The sequence below is a fragment of the Malus domestica genome, chromosome 10 (assembly GCF_042453785.1).
Source record: "Malus domestica chromosome 10, GDT2T_hap1".
Classification (NCBI taxonomy): Eukaryota; Viridiplantae; Streptophyta; class Magnoliopsida; order Rosales; family Rosaceae; genus Malus; species Malus domestica.
In genome coordinates, this window is record NC_091670.1 from 14,388,372 (window position 1) to 14,407,716 (window position 19,345).

At 41.8% G+C, this 19,345-nt stretch overlaps 1 protein-coding gene across 1 annotated transcript; it reads left to right on the forward strand.

Moving 5' to 3' along the window:
- The first annotated feature begins 18,452 nt into the window (after positions 1-18,452).
- Positions 18,453-18,875, forward strand: LOC139188562 (uncharacterized). Its single transcript, XM_070806172.1, has one exon. It carries the CDS (start codon positions 18,453-18,455, stop codon positions 18,873-18,875), a length of 423 nt encoding a protein of 140 aa, XP_070662273.1.
- The last annotated feature ends 470 nt before the right edge of the window (positions 18,876-19,345 follow it).

The window sequence follows — 19,345 nt, forward strand, 5'->3', positions numbered from 1 at the left end:
GCCAATCATTAACTACTCAAGCATTTATCCTTAATAACACAAACCTATGGTGTCAACTGCTCAACCAATTGATTTTTCAGCCCAATTGAATAGCCATGGTTGCTCATTAATCAAGACTTGATGTCATTTCTTCTTTATAAGACTTGTTGCTATGAAATTAACAAAGACATCAAATTAAAGGTCTACAAACATCTCTTGCATAAACTAATCACAAAGAGATTGAAAGTTTCAGACTGAGAAAGAGACAGTGTGTATGCGTTGCAAAATGGTCCAGGCCAAGGGCCCCGTTTCCTCAAACTTTTTAAACCGACCCTTTCCGCCTCGTATGGTGTTTAGAATTTTTGGACCCGCACTGTATCCTCCCCAAACTGACTGGACCCGTCCCCGACCCATAGGTTCAGGGCCTGTTTGCCTACCCTTAGTCTTACCTTATCTAAGACTAGACCAAGTCTTAATACGATTTTTTACTCTTGCACCGAATTCGACAGTACAATAATGTACCATGAGAAAGCAATCGAAGTCAAGGAGAAACTAAAAAGTAGCAATTTGTGAAAGTCGTGGTTGGCATTTAAACATTGAGCGGTGAATCTATCATTGCGTTCGATTGATGAAAGGCTCGACTCACTTGAGAATACTCTTAAAGTAGGGATTCTAAAACTTCAAGGATACTCAAACTTCTTGACGGCAATAGGATGAGGATGGATGAATTTTGGGAATACCGCCCCCCTATTTTCATAGTCAAATCGATCGTTCTCTGAATTTCATCCATATCAACCATCATTGGATCTCATTTCTCTTTAAATCTAGTCGCATCAACTTGTTGGCATCAAATCCATAGGGAGATTCCAAATTGACTTTGCTCTCACTTAAGTTTTCTTCAAACTATTGATGCAATAAGGATTTGTCTCCACTAGTTGGCTTTCTTCTTATTAGGGGTCATGTTCGGCATAGAATTTAATCTTGTCTGCCAAATCTCGATGAATAATGATGTCAATAAGAGGTTTGTCTCTTCATGGTTCTACTTAATTCTCTCATGGTAATTGTTCGCTGTATCTTGTTTGAGACTAAGTGGATCGAGCTCATGTTTCAAAATAGTCTCAAGTTGTTTAGTGTGTTCGACAAATTTATGTCATATAAAGGACTTTGGTAGCACATTATATGGGGACATAACCTCAGCATCTTCGTTGTCTTCTTCCTTGGCCATCTTTTTTTACACGCTGTAATTGGCTGGCTTAATTGCAATAGCCGTTGCCATTAATTTTTTATCGCCGAGATTTATTTTGACCTCTCGACGTGTAACATTGTCTAGGGTGATGGAAGTAGGAGGCTCTTGTGCAGATTATGCACCGGAAAGGTCAATTCTAGTTGGTTTGCTAATGTTTTTACCATTGATGCTTTCTTTTTAACGACATTACTATTTTCAATGTTCATTTCACTTCACCTATAAGGCTAAAGAAATGACCTTATTTGGCAAAAGAATCAAAGACTTTTCGCCGATTGAGACCTAAGAGAGATAATGAGTTGAAATAGGAGTGATAACTAATATATTTCATACATTTATACCATCCATTCCTAGTCGCTTTGTGATATTTTTGAGTTAAACTAGTTGCATTTTACCCTCCTTTGTGATAGTGTGCAACCTAATCATATTTTGGAGCTCCGTTAAGGACAAATAAGGCAAAATGGTGCTAAAAGTGGAGAATTGAATAAAGATGCTGATGTAGACAAAGAATTAAAAGTGGAAATTGAATATGGTGATGAATATGGCTTTTTATAAGACCAATAACAACAAAAAAATGTGGGAATTAAATGCCCAATTACTGGGATGTATTGGCAATCTGTAACAGCCACTTTAACATCATAAAACCTAGCCTTTCAGCCACTTTTACACAGACCTTTCATTTTGAGCGAATTTCACAACTACAATCACTATTTTTCTCTCTTTTCATCCACACCCAAAACTCCACCCATTCTATACACTCTAACATCACCAAAGACTCATCCTGACATGCTATTCTTGGAGAAGTTCAATATCAGAATTGCTTCAAGGGTTTCCTCTCTCCTGAATTAATTTTCATTCATGTTGTATATTTTCGTTGATGTGTAACTAAGTTCATAGCTAGGGATTTCGATGTAGCCTTGCAAAATTGATCCATGTTTTTAAGTTAAAGTATTTAGTTTATCAATCTACTTCCTATTTCATTCACTAAATCTAATGTGAAATTTGTTTGTTGATTTTAATGTTTGATCACCATTAGGGTTAACTACAGATCATTTAATCAAGATTATAGTAAACATGATGCTTAATCTTGGTAGATATGTGAATGAATGAAGAGAATGCTATGCAAACATCTTGCCATGTATTTGCTTTGGTTATGTAATGTTTTCTTGCATGCTAAAGACTGTTAATTAGGAACCGAAGTTGAACATCCCAATTAGGTTCCAGATTAGGAGAATTTGATCAAAACCACACATCATATGGCTGATCATATATATGTAAAACGAATTCAGGAAACATGTTGGTAGTTGAATGCTGCATAACTTTATAAACATGGAATTGGTTTTGTAATGGTGAATTCAAATCCCTGGCCTCATCTCCATTGTTTCTACATCACTATATTATTCATTGCTACATTCTTCTTGCATTTTAAGTTATTTAAGTTTACAGCACAAAAACTACTCTTAATTGGTTACTTTCATTCTTTAGTTAGGGTTATTTCAAAGTTAGTAATTTATAGAGGTCCAATCAATCCCTGTGGTTCGACACCCTTACTTGTGCCATTATACTAACAATATTTTTGCACTAGGAAGGAACATAACAAGGAGAACTTGTTATTTAACCAAACTGTCAAGACTCTTAAACCAAAACTGATTGTACAACTCGAGTATTATTTAACCAAACTGTCACCTTCATTAATTACCTCTGGAAAACTCTGCTTAACCAAATTGTTGCAATTGTCCATTGGCTGTCAAACTAAATCTGTTTTACCAGAAAGTACTTGTGTTAATAATAAGTAGGGCGGTTAGAATTTTTTCTTAAAAGTGTGAGAGGGTTTGCATAGAGCATTGATTTGTGTGTTAAGTTGAAGGATATCTCTACGTTGCAAATCCTCTTATATTTATAGGGATGATTCCTTAATGGCCAAGCCTACTGAATAATAGAATCCTACCAAGACTGTGATTCCTCAGTAAACATTGGGATGCTCTTAGTATTGTCCTGACAAATCCATCATTTGCTAAAACTTTATCCTTATTGAGTCTTGGCCTCTTCGTAAGGAACTAGGACTCTGAACCTAGTCTTCATACGTAATAAATTCATCCCTCATATAGCCATGAATTTCAATCCTCCAATAGTCTTATCTTATCTAGGACTCGACCAAGTCACAATCCAATCTTAACCTTGGCATAGTCCCGTGTCTCCTAAAACTTGGTCGAACTCTTAACATTTCACCACTGGGCCTAGTATCTCACATTTAGGCTATCTCCAACCGATCCGACCAGAGGGTGATGGGAATTAACTTAACACACAAATTAAACCCTCTTGTATCAATTGTAGTAAAGAATGTAAGTAGGGATCGTTCTGGACCGGGGATTAGGAGGGCTTGCTAATAACCTCTAAACTGAGTTAAAAACATATAAACAAAGTTAAAAACACTAAACTAGACTCAAAGAACTCAAAACAAACTCAAAAGACTCAAAACAAACTAAAAACGCTCAAATCTGCCTAAAAACACAAACTGGGCAGATTTGGACTCTAAACACACTTTTGGACAAATTTTGGTTTTAACTTGGTTCGAAACACTTAAAAACACAAACTAAACCAGTTTCTAACTAATATGACTCAACAAGGGGGGTTTTGGTTTGACGAATTTGAAAACAAAACAAGTAAATTAAAGAACTAATGAAATCTGCATGAATTTGAGTAAATTGAATGGATGTAAGGCTAGCTAGGAGGTTCTTCTCCACACATGATACACTTGCAAACAAAACGATTTCCAGTTGCTTTTCAATAAACTACGAATTCTCAACGCCCCAGATTAATTGTGAAATGCACTAATTAACCCTTAAATTTTCCTAATTTCATTGAATTGGATGATTGCATACAACAACCCAAAGCATTCCCCACAAGTTCCCTACATGAATTGCATAATAGAGATACAAGCAAGAATCATTAAGTTCTATGAAAATCATAAGCATTGAGGAAACACTTGTAACTATGAATTGCATGAAACTTATGCCAAGAATTTACTTAACACAGTTGTGACGAGCAACCTTCACTACTTGTGAATATAAGTTCATAACAATTAGGTGAAACTCCCTTATATCCTAGCATCAGATTTATGCATGAAAATTAAGCGTGAACTCTCAACCAACACACACAAATCAGTTTTAATTCAAATGGATAAGTAAATTGAATTCACAACTTATGAATCACAACTGAAATTAATCAAATCATATTGCAAGCATGAACATGGTTTTGAATTCTCCCCTAGCTAAGGGGGGTTTAGTTCCTCATACTCATAAGGCAAAGATAAACAAATTTAGACATTGAAAAAAAAAGAAAGAAAACGCCTAAACTCTCCAACGATCCAAGTTGGACAGCAAGCACGTCCAAGCACTTTCCTTCCCTTCCTTTGCTACGGCACAAGGTGTTGGTGAGTGTTTGAAGGTTTGTTTGTATGGAGGAATGGATGTGAAGATGAATGGATGTGTTTGGATGAAGGTTGTATTGAAATGGGGATGAATGATCAAGCAAAAACTGAACTATATGGTTGCCACACACACTTCCTTTTATAGAGGAAGTGCACGGCAAGAAGGGGAAAATGGTGGTGTGTGCAATGATTCAAGGGTGAAAATGAAGTAATGATGCAAAGCATGAGGGTAAAATGTAGTGGTGTTGCAGCAATGAATGCATGGAGTGGTGTTGAAATGATTCAAAGGTGAAAGTGAGATGATGATGCAAAGCATGGGGTAAAATGGAGTGGTTTTGCAGCTATGAATGTAAGTGGGGAACATGAATGATTGTGCACATGGTAAAGAAAGGAAAAGGAGGTGGAATGGTGCAGAAATGAGTCAAAGGTGCAGGTTAAGTCATGATGCATGGCATGAGATTCCAAAGGTGGTGGATGGTGCATCAATGAGTGCATGTAGTGGAGGTAAAAGTTGTATGAAATCTGATGGGTGAAGGGGACAAAGAATGTGCAGCAATTGAGTGCAATGATTCAATGTTTTGGTGCATGAAATTAGAAATAATGAAGGAGACAAGGGTGGTGCACGACGTGGGTGGATAATAAGTGTAATGGTGCATGAAATGAGTGCAAGAAATCTGGTGCATGAAGGGGACAAGGGTAATTATGCATGGCATGGGTGGAAAGGTGAGTAAATGGTGAATCAATGAGTGCAAGGAGGTGAAAGGATATTGTGCACATGGTAGACAAAGGAAAGGAAGTGGAATGGTGCAACAAATGAGTGCAAGGAGGGAACATGGATGAATGTGCACGGCATGGGTGGTAAAATGGAGTGATTTATGGCAGAAAATAGGAAAGGAATGGCTCTCTTGCACGACAAGGAAGAGAAATGGTGAAGGATGGTATGGCTTGGACTTTTAGGGCAGGTTTAGGACTTGTACAATATGTAATGAAATGTCCCAAAGTATTTAGGAACCCTTCGTGTGACTAAATCTTTGGTAATTTAGGATTAGGAAAGGTAGCGACAAGATAAGGCAAGTTTGACTAGTCTTTCCTCATTCTTAATGGTTTCCTTGTCTTCCTTGGTCCTCAATTTATTTTCTTCCTTTCCTTGGCACATTCCTAGCTTCTTTAGATCTTTAATTTCGTCCAACCACTTTGCTTCATGCATGTGATATCCATTCTATGCCCAAAACTCCTCCAAAAGGCACCAAAATGCACTTCTTTGCCTCTTTAACCCTTTGTACCTACAACCACACGAAAATGACTTGAAATACTAAATCACATAAGAAATAACAACATAAATGCACAAGAAAAAGCTAACTAAGTCGCATAAATATGCTCCTATCAGAGGGCCATAGGGCCGAAAATAGCTCTAAATGACATGAAAACCGTCTCCAACCGAAGGCTAGGCCAAATGGCTCGTGGGCCCCACCGGGCCATTAAAGGAGAATCGGGGCAACCGACTGGCCTAACCCAGCCAGCCAGCAAGCCCCAAGCGGTCCACCAATTTGAATCCCAACGGCTACTTGCTGACATCAGCTAGCCGTTATATTTGAATTTTTTTTTTACAATTTTTTTTTTTTACAAAATTTAAAAATTTTACTTTTTTTTCCTATAACTACCTAAGCCATTAAACAACATTAAACAAGAATTATGCGAAGTTACTCACAGATCAACACGTGACACTCGAAATCCGAGACGTAAAATTATTGAGATTCCAACTCGAAGAATTCTTGACATTCCATCTCGAAAAATGATTGAATTAGTTTAATTTATGTAACCATACTAATTCAATTAAAATAATAAATTATGTTTGGCCCTATGACCCTTTGGCTCCCTCGGTTGGAGATGCTTTTTTGTCACAAGGCTATGTTTGGCCTATGACCCTCTAGCCCCTCGGTTGGAGATGGTAAGAAATATGGTTTGTCACTGTTCTGTTGGATAGTGGCCAAAATAAGTGGCCAACTTGCAAATACCTTTTGATTAAATAAAGGAAAACAAAAGGTGGACAACATCATTGTGTCATTTCCTTGTTTTGGGGAAAAGAAAAAGGCAACTTGTCTAAAGTCCTTTTTATTTGGCCCTTTGTGAAAGCCACGGGATAGTGGCTAGGTTTTAATTAGGGTAGCCACTGCCATTTGGGAAGAGTAGCAGAAAAATAAAGGCAGCAGCAGAGAAGAGAAAGAAGAGGTAGTGCTGAAGCCCCTCTTTGAAGAGAAGAAAGTGCTCTCTTTGGTTAGTAATCACCCACCAAGGTAGTTGTTGTTGTAATAGCTTTGAACTTTGTATAGAGAAGAAATTAATCACTATATTTCTTTCTCTATTTGTTTCTTTGGTGTGTGAGAGCTATTGGTTGTATTGGGGTTTTGGGTTGTGAGATTGCCAACACTTTGTAAACTCCCATTTGGTTGATAGTGGATTATTGGGTGAGCTCCTACTGCTCCAAGGACGTACTCCAGTTACACTGATTGTTGAGGAATCTCGTTAAAATCTTGGTTTCTTTTATATTTTGTTCTTGCATTCCATTTGATATATTTCATGTGGGTTAGCTTGAGTTGGTTCCAATGGGTTTGATGCTATCCTAGCACAACATGTTCATTAAAATATTAATTTATTGGAGGGCTATAGGGCTAAAACGAGTCATCTGGCTCTCCTTCGGTTGGAGATGGCTTTAGGCCGATATTTGTGGCTTCTCTCCGAGCCATCAGCAATTTGGCCTAAACATAATCTTGGCCAAAATGTGAATTTCAGACACAAATAGAGTGTCAGGTACGGAGGTTAATATTGTCCTTTCATACCAATGGCTAGAATACGAGGCCGTGAAGGGGAAAGAACATGCCACCTGATCAACGAACATGTCCGAGAGGTCAATGAAAAACAAGGACGCACATATTGATTTTTCTTCAGAAAAACATGTTGTTGGGGTCTTCGTCCTCCACAGAAGAATTTTAACATAATGCATTCGTTAGCTACATGTGGGAAAATTGAGCTAAAACCACTTGAATTTTAGGTTGTTAATGAACTTATCCAACTTTATTGAAAAAAATTTGCACCTTCATTCCAGGTAATTCTTTGAAAGGGTATATTTTATGTCACATATATCCTTACACACTTTTGCTTAAATGGTCAAGAAAATTTTGACTAAAGTGGCAATAATACTTGATCTCATTTTCAGTAAGGAATATAATCTTAAACAGTATTGATGTACCATACATCGCAATTAAATTAATTACAATGGTGTGTTCTCAGCTCTCAATTGAATTAAATTAAAAATAAAATAAAACGAGAGATGATGTTTCATTGATCATTTGAAACAAATACATAAATGCCAATTGGATACATTGCTCCAAGTGACCGAGAAAATTATATGAAGTAATTTGCTCAAAAATACAACAGCTATAGTAAACTTCTAAGCGGCTCTCACATGTATGAAAATAGCAAACACTATCCATAATAATATGTCACAAAAGGATAGACGTACCAGATATGTACCGGTAACTACAATAGGCTATTATCAAAATAGAAAGGCTACATGAAATCATCTAGGAGGTGTGAGCCTACGTAAAGTCATCATTCGTAGAAGAGACTACATAACTTATCGCTCAAGGCGAAAGTACATCCAGCCAGCTGTAGTATAACTACAAGACAACTAAACTATCCTATGCTAAAAAGGGGACCCACCGGTCAGATCATCCATCCACGGCTGCCTGCAACCTCATCACTCAACCAAATCTGAAAGATGTGCAAAGCTGCATATTTGACCTGGCTAAAGCGGCATAACCGAAAGGGCAAGTCGCCAAAGGTGGTGCAGGTGCCAAATCCCAACGCCCGGTACCGTGCACCAGTCAAGTTTATATTGTATTAATAAAAATTAGGCTATATACTACATTTTACACCCTCCATGTTTGAGGTGAAATTCAAAATGAGCCATGAAGTTCTATTGTGGAGCCAAAAATATTCACTAGGCGACACGTGAATTTTTGGATAAAATAGGACAAAAATACCGTGGAGGCATACCGGGTCTCCTACACGCGAGTAGTGGAGAATCATCCATCAACCAAGTCAGGAGTACCCAAAATGGGTAACAATTCAAAACCTATTTCATATATGTTTTTACCTCATTTTTTCCTTATTCAATTAGCCATTTATTTCAAACATTCCATAACATCCTCATCTTTCCCATTTTCCTTATTAAAATAATCATTCATTTTTATAACCACCCATTTATTATTTTCATATTTAATTAGCCAATAAATTGGCAAATTAAACATGAAATTAACCCCCACAAAAACCCTATGGCTGACTACTATTATTCAAATAGGGCAAACCCTAACTCTATAAATAAACACATATTCTCACCAAAAATTCATTCCAACTCTCTCACAAAAAATCACAAATACTCTAAACACTATTTCTCTCTAAAATTCTAACTTTGGCATCGGAGGTTCTTCGGCCAAAGCCCCCCCCATTCATCGTGGGCGCGTGAGGCTCTTGGCCTTAACCTAAGGTGCTAGTTGTTTTGTAGGTGCAAAATCGTCCAAGATCGAAGAGGAGAAAATTTGCATCCACAAATTGGTGCTTTCATTGAGAGTTGAAATCCATACTCGTAGAAGACTCTCGCACAAAAAGGTTTTTTCTTTATTTTCTAGTCCATTTGAATATTTTTCATACGTTCTTATTATTAGAATTTTTTACTTGCAAAGGTTATTTGATAAAACGTATAAGCAAAATATAATGGCTAGAAATTTAGAAAATTCCACAAGTGAAATTTCTAATGTTCAAGAAATGGGATTGCGGAGATCCGTGAGGCTAAATGCGACAATAAGGGGAGCGGCATCATCATCACGAGCTTCCACCATGGGAACCACCGTGGTGGCTACCTCGGTAGCCACCCGCGGCGAGGTCCATGGTGCCTTCACCACGGCCACCATGGGAACCACCGCGGTGGCTACTTCGGTAGCCACTCGTGGCGAGGTCCATGGAGCCTTCACCACGGCCCGGAGATCCGTGAGGCAAAATGCGACAATAAGGGGAGCGGCATCATCACCACAAGCTTCTACCATGGGAACCACCGTGGTGGCTACCTCGGTAACCACCCGCGGCGAGGTCCATGGTGCCTTCACCACGGCCACCATGGGAACCACCGCGATGGCTACTTCGGTAGCCACTCGTGGCGAGGTCCATGGAGCCTTCACCACGGCCCGAGCCGTGCCATCCAAGGTTTACGGTACCAAGACCACGATCCAAGCCGTGCCATCCAAGTTTACGTGGACCCAAGCCCAAGCCTCGCATTCACATGCACCGCGCATTGAGCAACCTGCTCCCGTGATCCAGCCTGCTCCCGACGAGCAGCCCACTCCCGTGGCCCAGCCTGCTTTCGTCGAGCAGCCCACTCCGGTGGCCCAGCCTGCTCCTGCCAAGCAGCCTGTTCCCGTGGCCCAGCCTGCTCCTGCCAAGCAGCCTGCTCTCGTGACCCAGCCTGCTCCCGACGAGCAACCCATTCCCGTGGCCCAGCCTGCTCCTGCCAAGCAGTCTGCTCTCGTGACTCAGCCTGCTCCCGACGAGCAACCCACTCTCACGGCCCAGCCTGCTCCCGTGGCTTTCTAAGCAGCCCAAGTCGGCCCAAGACTATCTCAACCATCCGGACCTACCATCGAGCCGGGGGCATTCTCACCACATTTTTTTTGCGGATTTGACATTTCCCAACTCAAATCTCGCGCCTGGAGTCTACCACATTTCCACTGCCCAAGGAGGCGCATTCCTTCCAAGCTCTTCCAATCCAAATGGCGAACAACATTTGTCTCGACAAGTCATAGAGTTGACGAGCGCCCTTGCACAACAGACAACTTTGGTGAATCAACTTTTGCAACGCATCGGGATCCAACGTGCCCCGGACGAGGTATCCCGAAGTAGGACAAGGGCAGACGAACCTTTCCAGCAGCGTCCCAGCAAGCAGCCATTCGACCAGCCACGAGCTGAACGTTCAGGCAGTGTACATTCCCGATTGGGCCCCCGAAATAGCGTATACTCCCGTCTTAGCGCGCGGAGGAGCGTGTACTCTCGACTAGGCCCACAGATGAGCATACATTCACGGTTGGGGTCACACTCCGATAGTCAACATGAGCAACCTTCCGGACAAAGTGTTCATTCGCGGCTAAGCCCACAAGAAGCATCATCCACCTCACATCAGAGTAGACAGCACGACGAACGGAGAGAAGCAGTCACTCAATCCAGCTCAAGTTCAACTAGCAGCCTGCGAAGAACTAGCTCGCCTGCTAGAAACGCACCACATGCACTGCATCTGCGGCGTAGACGAGCTAAACACATGGAAGAGCAGCCTAGACCAGCAAGTCATGGCTGGGGGCAGCCGAGAGCTCCGCTACCCCAACAAAGGCAAATTCAGGAAGAAGTAGAGAGACTCTTGACCAAACGATTGCATGATTTCCAACGCAACGAGGTCACCGACGAGGCACTACGACGGAACATGACCAACATAAGCAGGTCACCCTTCACGGACGAGATCGAGCAGGCAGAGCCTCCACGAGAGTTCAGCATGCCACATTTCACATTTTTCAAAGGGGATGAAGACCCGGAGAGACACTTAAAGCGCTACCGAAGCGCAATGATCCTTTATCGAAACAATGATGAGCTTATGTGCAAGATATTCGCCACCACTCTACAAGGCGAGGCGCAAGATTGGTTCTACACCCTGCCGCCACAATCCATCCGAAATTTCTACGAACTTTCTTTGGTTTTCACCAAAGAATATTCATCCTATCGCTCGATCAAAAAGAAATCTGATCATTTGTTCAACGTCAAGAATAACCCAAATGAGTCACTTCGCGACTATGTGAGGAGGTTCAAAGTAGAGAAGGCAAAAATAGTCGGATGCAACGACTCGATAGCTAGAGCAGCCTTCCAAAAAGGACTTCCAGCAGACCACCCGCTATTCGGAAAATTGATCATGAAAGAAGATCTAACTCTGGCAGACTCTTTTGCTTTAGCAGAGAAGCATGCATTTTGGGATGAGGCTCGCCAATGCATATTCAAGGACTTGAAGAAGTACCCGACATCACCTCCCTAGAAGCAGCGGAGGACTTATTCGCATGTTTGACGGTATCTAAAGTAGCAATAAGCTCTACCATCATGCGAGAAGAGATGGGGGCCCGACTACCTGTATTCCACAGTTACCTGTATTCTACAGTTCAAAAGCTCTCCTCGATGTTATTAAAAATTCAAAAGCTAACTTTGGCGATAGTTGTTGCAACCCAGAAGCACAAGTTTTACTTTCAAACGCATGCAATCATCCTAATGACGTACTATTCAGCCCAATCCAGACGCGCGACGATAAAGGCGTAGACCCTGGCGGATGTAAAGTTTTCTGACGAACGCAACACTGGAAGGACACACTCGAAAGCAAGTTTTGTCCTCGTCACCCTAAAAGATTCTACATAGGAGCAACATGTACCGGCAGTTGAGTACCATTTCTTGCTGCGCATCACACGGCCCTAGCCGACCCTTGCTCAATGATTCAACTCTAGAGTGGCCCAATACCAGCAGTTGAGCATCTCCTGTTGCGTATGACATGGCCTCATCTCCACAGCTCCCTACTGCGTCTTCACGCCGAGCCTAGGTGACGCAACAGAGTGGCCCAACGATGCCTCAAAAGTAGCCGAGCACACTCTAGCTGCGTCTACTCCACCCGATGGAGACTTCTGGCATTTGCATGTCGACGACGCAGAAAAGCCTTCATCACTGCCGGCAGAGAAGGCTCCAAAAAGATGGATCCCATCTGGGAAGGTCCGTACAAGATCAGCAAAGTAGGGGGCAAGAGTAATTACACCCTCACCACCATGAAGCGGCAAAAAGATTGAAAAGAAATGGATGGCCTACAATCTGAAGAAGTACCATGTGTGACCTCCCGCTACATCAAAACCCGAAGACTCAATAAGCTCGACGGGCACCACCTCACAAGCTGAGGACTATCCAGTTGTTATGCAGTTCCTACCTTACAGCTAAAGTTCTCGTTCGTTTCACTCGTTTTTCAATGAGGAATTTAGAAGTAATCACAACTTAGCTTGGCTGCATGCTTACAACAACTAATCACTCCTGCACTTCAAAAGAAGACTGCGCCCTTCTTAGGGACTCATCGCAGGAATTGCGCCCCCCAAGGGACCAACCATGCTCTCCAGTGCGAGAGGGTAAACCAATTCTCCGACACCCATATGGGTCAGCTCTCCAAGACGGGAGGATAAACTTTACACTCCGAATATCCAGACGTGGATGAGCCTGGCTGCCCTAGTATAACTAGATGCACGATGGCTTGCGCCGGGATTCCTAGAAGTAGCCGCAATGGTCTTTTTCAAGGCTTAGCTAACTGAAGGATTTTGGGTCTCTTGGCCTAATCCGTGGGGAACCGGGCCCTAGAGACGGAGAGGGCACATTACGCAGTACATCCGATGGACGGCTGCCCTGGAATCCTAAAGCTGCTACCGAGTGCACTAAGGTAGCCTACGGATTCTGGAAGACTGCCTACGGCTTGCCTTTCGAGCAGTGAAGCCGCACTAGACTTATACAACCGCACATTCTTGTGAAAGGTTAAACAAGCTAGCGTGCATATACGAAGTTTTATCCACTGCCGACATGCTACGTAGTCGATAAGCTTCACCTCTGCCAAGCGCGGAACAACCTACACCAAGTCCTAAAGTGTTGTGATACTTGCTACGCAACCTACGGAATTGAAGAAAGTCAAGGTTAACAGCCTAGTGGTTACGCGGACTTGTCTGCTTCTGTAAGTAAGGCATCCGGCTGCCAACCCTATGGCTAACAACTTTGCAAAGTTCTACACCAACACCTACGGCTGCATAGGCTACGCAAGTTTGTCTGCTTATAAAAAAGTAGCATGCCTGCCACTGGTCTATCAAGTCTAAAGGTTAGGGCATGAACAAAAGAAGTGAATATGAAGAAAAACGAAGGAAAACATGTTTATAAACAACTAGCAAAGGCCAAAGGAGTTCAAGCAAAACAAAAGCTACAAGGAAAAACAAAGAAAATCCTAAAGGCTACCTAAAATACTACACTACAGCAGCTTGGACATCCCACGACTACTCGGTCGCCACACTTTCAACAGCCGTAATGCTCTTAGCAGCGGCATCATCCGACGCTTCACCCCTGGCTGCCCCAGTCTGGGCACTAACTTCTCCAACTACTTCACCAATGGAAGCCTTAAAAGTAAAAGCAAGCAAGTCTTCCGAAGAAATGGAGAAGGTCTTAAAACCTTAAGCCCATCATTCTCACCCTTCAGCTGCTCATTTTTCTTAAGCAGACTAACATGGACGCGCTGCAGCTCATCCACTACCTTTTTAGCATAAGTAGCGAAACGAAGCTCAGAAATTGCAAGCTTAAGATCTTCAATCTGAGGCGAATCAATCTCAGCAGCAAAGGGAGCAGGCTTTGGCGCCACTTTAGCAGCAGAGTCCACCTTACCACTCTTCATAATAGCAAGTCTCTACAAAGGTGAACCGGACTTGGCTCCCAAAGAACGTCCTGGTACAGACTTCGGCAATGGGGGCATGATAAAACTTTTACGCTGAGCAATCTTATCCAAAATTGTACTAGCCATTCTCAACATGGAAGACGCCACATGCTCAGATCTAGCAGCCTTATTTTTCTTCCCATTAGAAGAAGTCATGTCAATCACATACCTTTCGGTAGCAAGCGGACCCTCATGAGCAGCAGAAAAAGTCTTCAGTTTTTTTTTAACTAGGCATCTCATGAGCAGGCGGGGAAGATCTCTTCTTTCCATCTTCATTCATAGTAAGCTCCACGACAGCGATCAAACGAGCCAATGCATCCGCCTTGATCCTCTTTACCTCATCTTTCTGGAGCAGCCCACCTTTCTTTCAGCAAAGAAGACTAAGCAGCCAACGACATTCATGGTACTCAGCAGGGGAGCTCAACCCAGCATTCCAGCAGGCAAAAGGCCTGCATGCCCAACATTCCAGCAGTCCATGAGACCCGCAATCTCCTCATTTCTCTCAATCGCCAGCCTGGCCCGAGTCAAGTCCAAGAGCCCAAAGGACATTAGCCATGCGGCTCGCCTAGCACTGCGCCCCAGCGCCACAATCCGCGACCCCAGCCGCACAAGCTGCCCTTGGCTCAAGCCAAGCCAAGTCTGCCCAAGCAGTGGTCCCTGCCACAACATCTCCTCGGCCCATGCCGAGCCAACTCCTGGCCCCTGCTAGCCGACGTACTGCATCACCCCGATGGCTGCCCCGCAATAGCACTAATCCAAGAAGAAGGCAAGAAAAATTAAATTTTTCTTACATCGGTGCAGCACGGAGAAGATGAAGAAATCAACGAAAGACGGTCCTTTACACGGGCAAGATGTAGAAGATTGCTAGAGGAGGGGGAACAAATATCCTCTAACTTTCTCTCTCTTGTGGGGTAGAATAAATTGCTCTCCAAAGTTGATTTAATAACCCACTTAAGGTGGACTTAAATAGGCTTTGAGAGAAGTTTATTTCCCTTTCCTAGAAGGGCCTAATTTCCAATTAAAGAGAGAATCAACATCAAAATAAGAAGCAATCTTACGTTTCCTAAAGCAAGAAGATCTCTACACCTGCTGCCCTTTCCTACGAGCAGCCCAACAGGTGTGGGGGCATTTGTGGAGCCAAAAATATTCACTAGGCGACACGTGGATTTTTGGACAAAATAGGACAAAAATACCCTGGAGGCATACCGGGTCTCCTACACGCGAGCAGTGGAGAATCATCCATCAACCAAGTCAGGAGTACCCAAAATGGGTAACAATTCAAAACCTATTTCATATATGTTTTTACCTCATTTTTTCCTTATTCAATTAGCCATTTATTTCAAACATTCCATAACATCCTCATCTTTCCCATTTTCCTTATTAAAATAATCATTCATTTTTATAACCACCCATTTATTATTTTCATATTTAATTAGCCAATAAATTGGCAAATTAAACATGAAATTAACCCCCACAAAAACCCTATGGCTGACTACTATTATTCAAATAGGGCAAACCCTAACTCTATAAATAAACACATATTCTCACCAAAAATTCATTCCAACTCTCTCACAAAAAATCACAAATACTCTAAACACTATTTCTCTCTAAAATTCTAACTTTGGCATCGGAGGTTCTTCGGCCAAAGCCCCCCCCATTCATCGTGGGCGCGTGAGGCTCTTGGCCTTAACCTAAGGTGCTAGTTGTTTTGTAGGTGCAAAATCGTCCAAGATTGAAGAGGAGAAAATTTGCATCCACATCTATTTTTCTCACATTGCACTCCGATGTATTAAAATTCTATCAATTTATATCTTTTGTTTCTATAAGTATCTAATCATTTATTAATTTTATGAGTTTTTATTTGAACATGATGCAAATGTGACTAACATGTTAGCTCATGTAAGAGCAACTCCACTGTTGTAAAGGCCCCCTAGGACAAGTCATTATTAAATAGCCTCCAATGAACAGTAACTATCTTAATGAATAGTAACTGCCTTTAACATCTTCACCCCTACACTGAATAGCCATGATAATAGACAATAAAATATTAGTATTTTTTATTTTATAAAATAATACAAAATAATTACTTGTGAGATTTCTTTTACTTTGAACAGTTCCCTCACCTAGCCCTCTCTCTCATTTCCCTTACACTTTCTCTCTCTCTCTCTCTACGATGCAACCCTTCCCCCTCATTTCTGAAACCTTTCTCTCTCTTTAATCTCTCGACCCTCTCATTCTCTTTCTACAGAGAGCTCTCATCCTTCCTCTTCTTCGAAACCGAAGCAAATCAAACTAACAAACTTTGAAATCTCAATCCTTTGGATGAGAGGAACTCGAATATATCCTTGCATGCATCATTAGAGCACCATTTGGGTGATCCACCATTGAAGCCGAGAGCTTCAAGCTTCCATTGCTCAAACCTAGGTGAGGTTATTGCCCTACTTCAATTGCTTGAGTTATTCTTTGGTTTTTGTGTTTCGAGTTGAAACCCTTGGGTTTAGTCTCTGCCATTTTTCTGTGAGTGTATCATCAGCCTTGGCGACGAACTCTGGCGAGAGCCGTTGAGTTAGAAGCCTATTGGGTTTTACATTTTTTTTAAATTTTTTACTTTTTTTTATTAATATTTTATATTTTTATATTAAGGCTGATATCGCCTTGGCGTCACCTGGCCCCTCGGGCTCTCGGGCCACCAATTCTCGTCGGACCTCTCACTCGGGCCCCCTTCTGTGCAATCGCCCACATGGGCTGGACATGATTGCTGGGGCTATTGCCCCTTGTTCTGGAGCCGGTCCATTGGGCTACTCCACACGGTGAAGTTGCTCTAAAAAGCTCACGCTCAGTATGTCATCAAAAATCAATTCGATCAAAGACGTAAACTAATGGAGTCTCAATATCTTATGGCGTACAATGAAAAAAATTAAAGCTTGATGACATATTTTAAAAATCAACCTAAGGTGTAAAATGAGAAGAAAAGAAGGTGTTGTCCAAATGGTCGTTGTTAAGCGTTGCCGCGTCGGGGTCGTCCGGAGAACGCGTCAGAGATGTTTCTTGTTTGACTCAGATGAAACTCTCTCTCTCTCTCTCTCTCTCTCTCTCTATGTTGATTGACAGTTGTGTTACTTAGCAGTGAAGAGCCTTACAGAAGTATCAAAGAGCCATATAAAAATCTTGTACCTAATACAAGATGGGTTTGTCATGGTTGTTCTTGATTTGATTGCATTTCCAACTTTCCATTGATCAAATTTTGGTATTGTTGTTTGTTGTGGTAGCTTGAGTAGGCAATGCGGGTTGAAATTGTTTCGATTCGCATCCGAAAATTAAAACTGGATAGGAAATAACTCTTCAAATGAAGAAAGAGTAGATATGTTCAACTCCATTGATGAACCTTAAGTTTGGGAGAATCAAGCGGATATGAGAATTTGATCACATTAAGCGATTCGAAGCTGAAATAAGAAATTAGCATTAGTTATACAAGGGAAACTGAGAAGGGTTTCTTTGGCTGTAAATTGCCTTTGTCAGAAACGAATAATGGTCAGGTGTAGTGAAATGATGCAAAGGATTTGATATGAAGAACCTCTAGTTTGCCCCTGAACCAATTTCATTTTACGTGCAAAACTAGTTTTTGGCCTCGAGTTTATAAGTATTCAATAGTCGCGTGAAAGGATGAGATTTTCAATTTGATCTAAGGTAATAGTTTATAAACTTTGGTACTGAAAAACTTTATGATGAAGAGAAAATGAAGATAGCAACCTGGACGGAACTAGGGAACATGGAGTATGAAGATGAAGAACACTTCTAAAATGAATTTTTTTTCATAGCAACCTGAACGGAACTCACTTACATTGCTAATTCCCGGAAATCAGTCTTGTGTTGAAGTTTTAAGCCCTGTGGTACTTTCTTATTTAGATTTTCATAGCATGTTCAGATACGCACCCATCTTTTGGTTATCTACCAATGCATTTTGGGCCATGCTTTTTGTTCAGAATCGTCGCCGTGATAGTTATTACCAAGGAATTAAATATCGATATTATCGGCGAAATATCGCCGATAATATCGTTTTTTTGACCCCGCGATATTTTTTTTAGTAAAAATAAAATATCTTTAAAATATCGCAATAATATCGCTAATATCGCGATATTACCGATATTAGCGATATTATCGCGATATTCGTCGTCGTCGCCGCCGCCGGGAGGTGAGAAAGGGATCCAGAAACCAGATCGAAGAAGATGGATCCAGAAACCAGATCGAAGAAGAAGGATCCAGAAACCAGATCGAAGAAGAAGGATCCAGATCGAGGGAGAGACGAAGACGGAGAGACCGAGGGAGAGACGGAGACGGAGAGACCGAGGCAGAGATGGAGAGGGAGAGACCGAGGGAGAGACGGAGACGGAGAGACCGAGGCAGAGACGGAGACGGAGAGACCGAGGCAGAGACAGAGACGTAGAGACGGAGATGGCGATGAGGTGGTGTCGCCGTTGATGTGGTGTGGAAGTGAGGGTGTGGGTTGTTCACGGGGAGAAGGAGAGAGTGCAGAGATGCAGAGAGTGCAGAGAGTGCAGAGAGGGCGAAGAGGGAGAATGAGGGTTGTTCATGGGGAGAAGGAGAGAGTGCAGAGAGTGCAGAGAGCGATGAGGAGGTGTCGCCGTTGAAGTGGTGTGGAAGTGAGGGTGTGGCGTGTGAGTTGGTTCACGGGAAGAAGGAGAGAGTGCAGAGAGTGCAGAGAGAGAGCACGGTAGAGATGAGAGAGTGAGGGAAAAGAGAGATCTGAGAGAAAAGAGAGACGGGGACACAAAAGCAAGGTGGGCCCCCTGGGCACACCTATTAAGATCTAAAAATAATTTTAAAAGCAAGATAAACTCAAACTTAGTGAAAATACAATTTAAATTGGGGTGGGTGTAACAATCTACCCCTCTTAAAAGAATTTCGTCTCCGAAATTTAAAATCACTTACTAAACTGAAATACTAGAAAATAGGAAGAAGAATATATGTATAAAGAGAAATCAAGTCCAAATAATTACATCATATTAAAATTTGATTAATTTTTTTTCAGTTACATATATTGTATATGATAAATTTCTATTTTAAATCAAGTCCAAATAATTACATCATATTAAAATTT

Bases quoted from the DNA above. Each gene is read 5' to 3' on its own strand.
- LOC139188562 (XM_070806172.1), top strand. From the start codon at position 18,453: ATGGATCCAGAAACCAGATCGAAGAAGAAGGATCCAGAAACCAGATCG.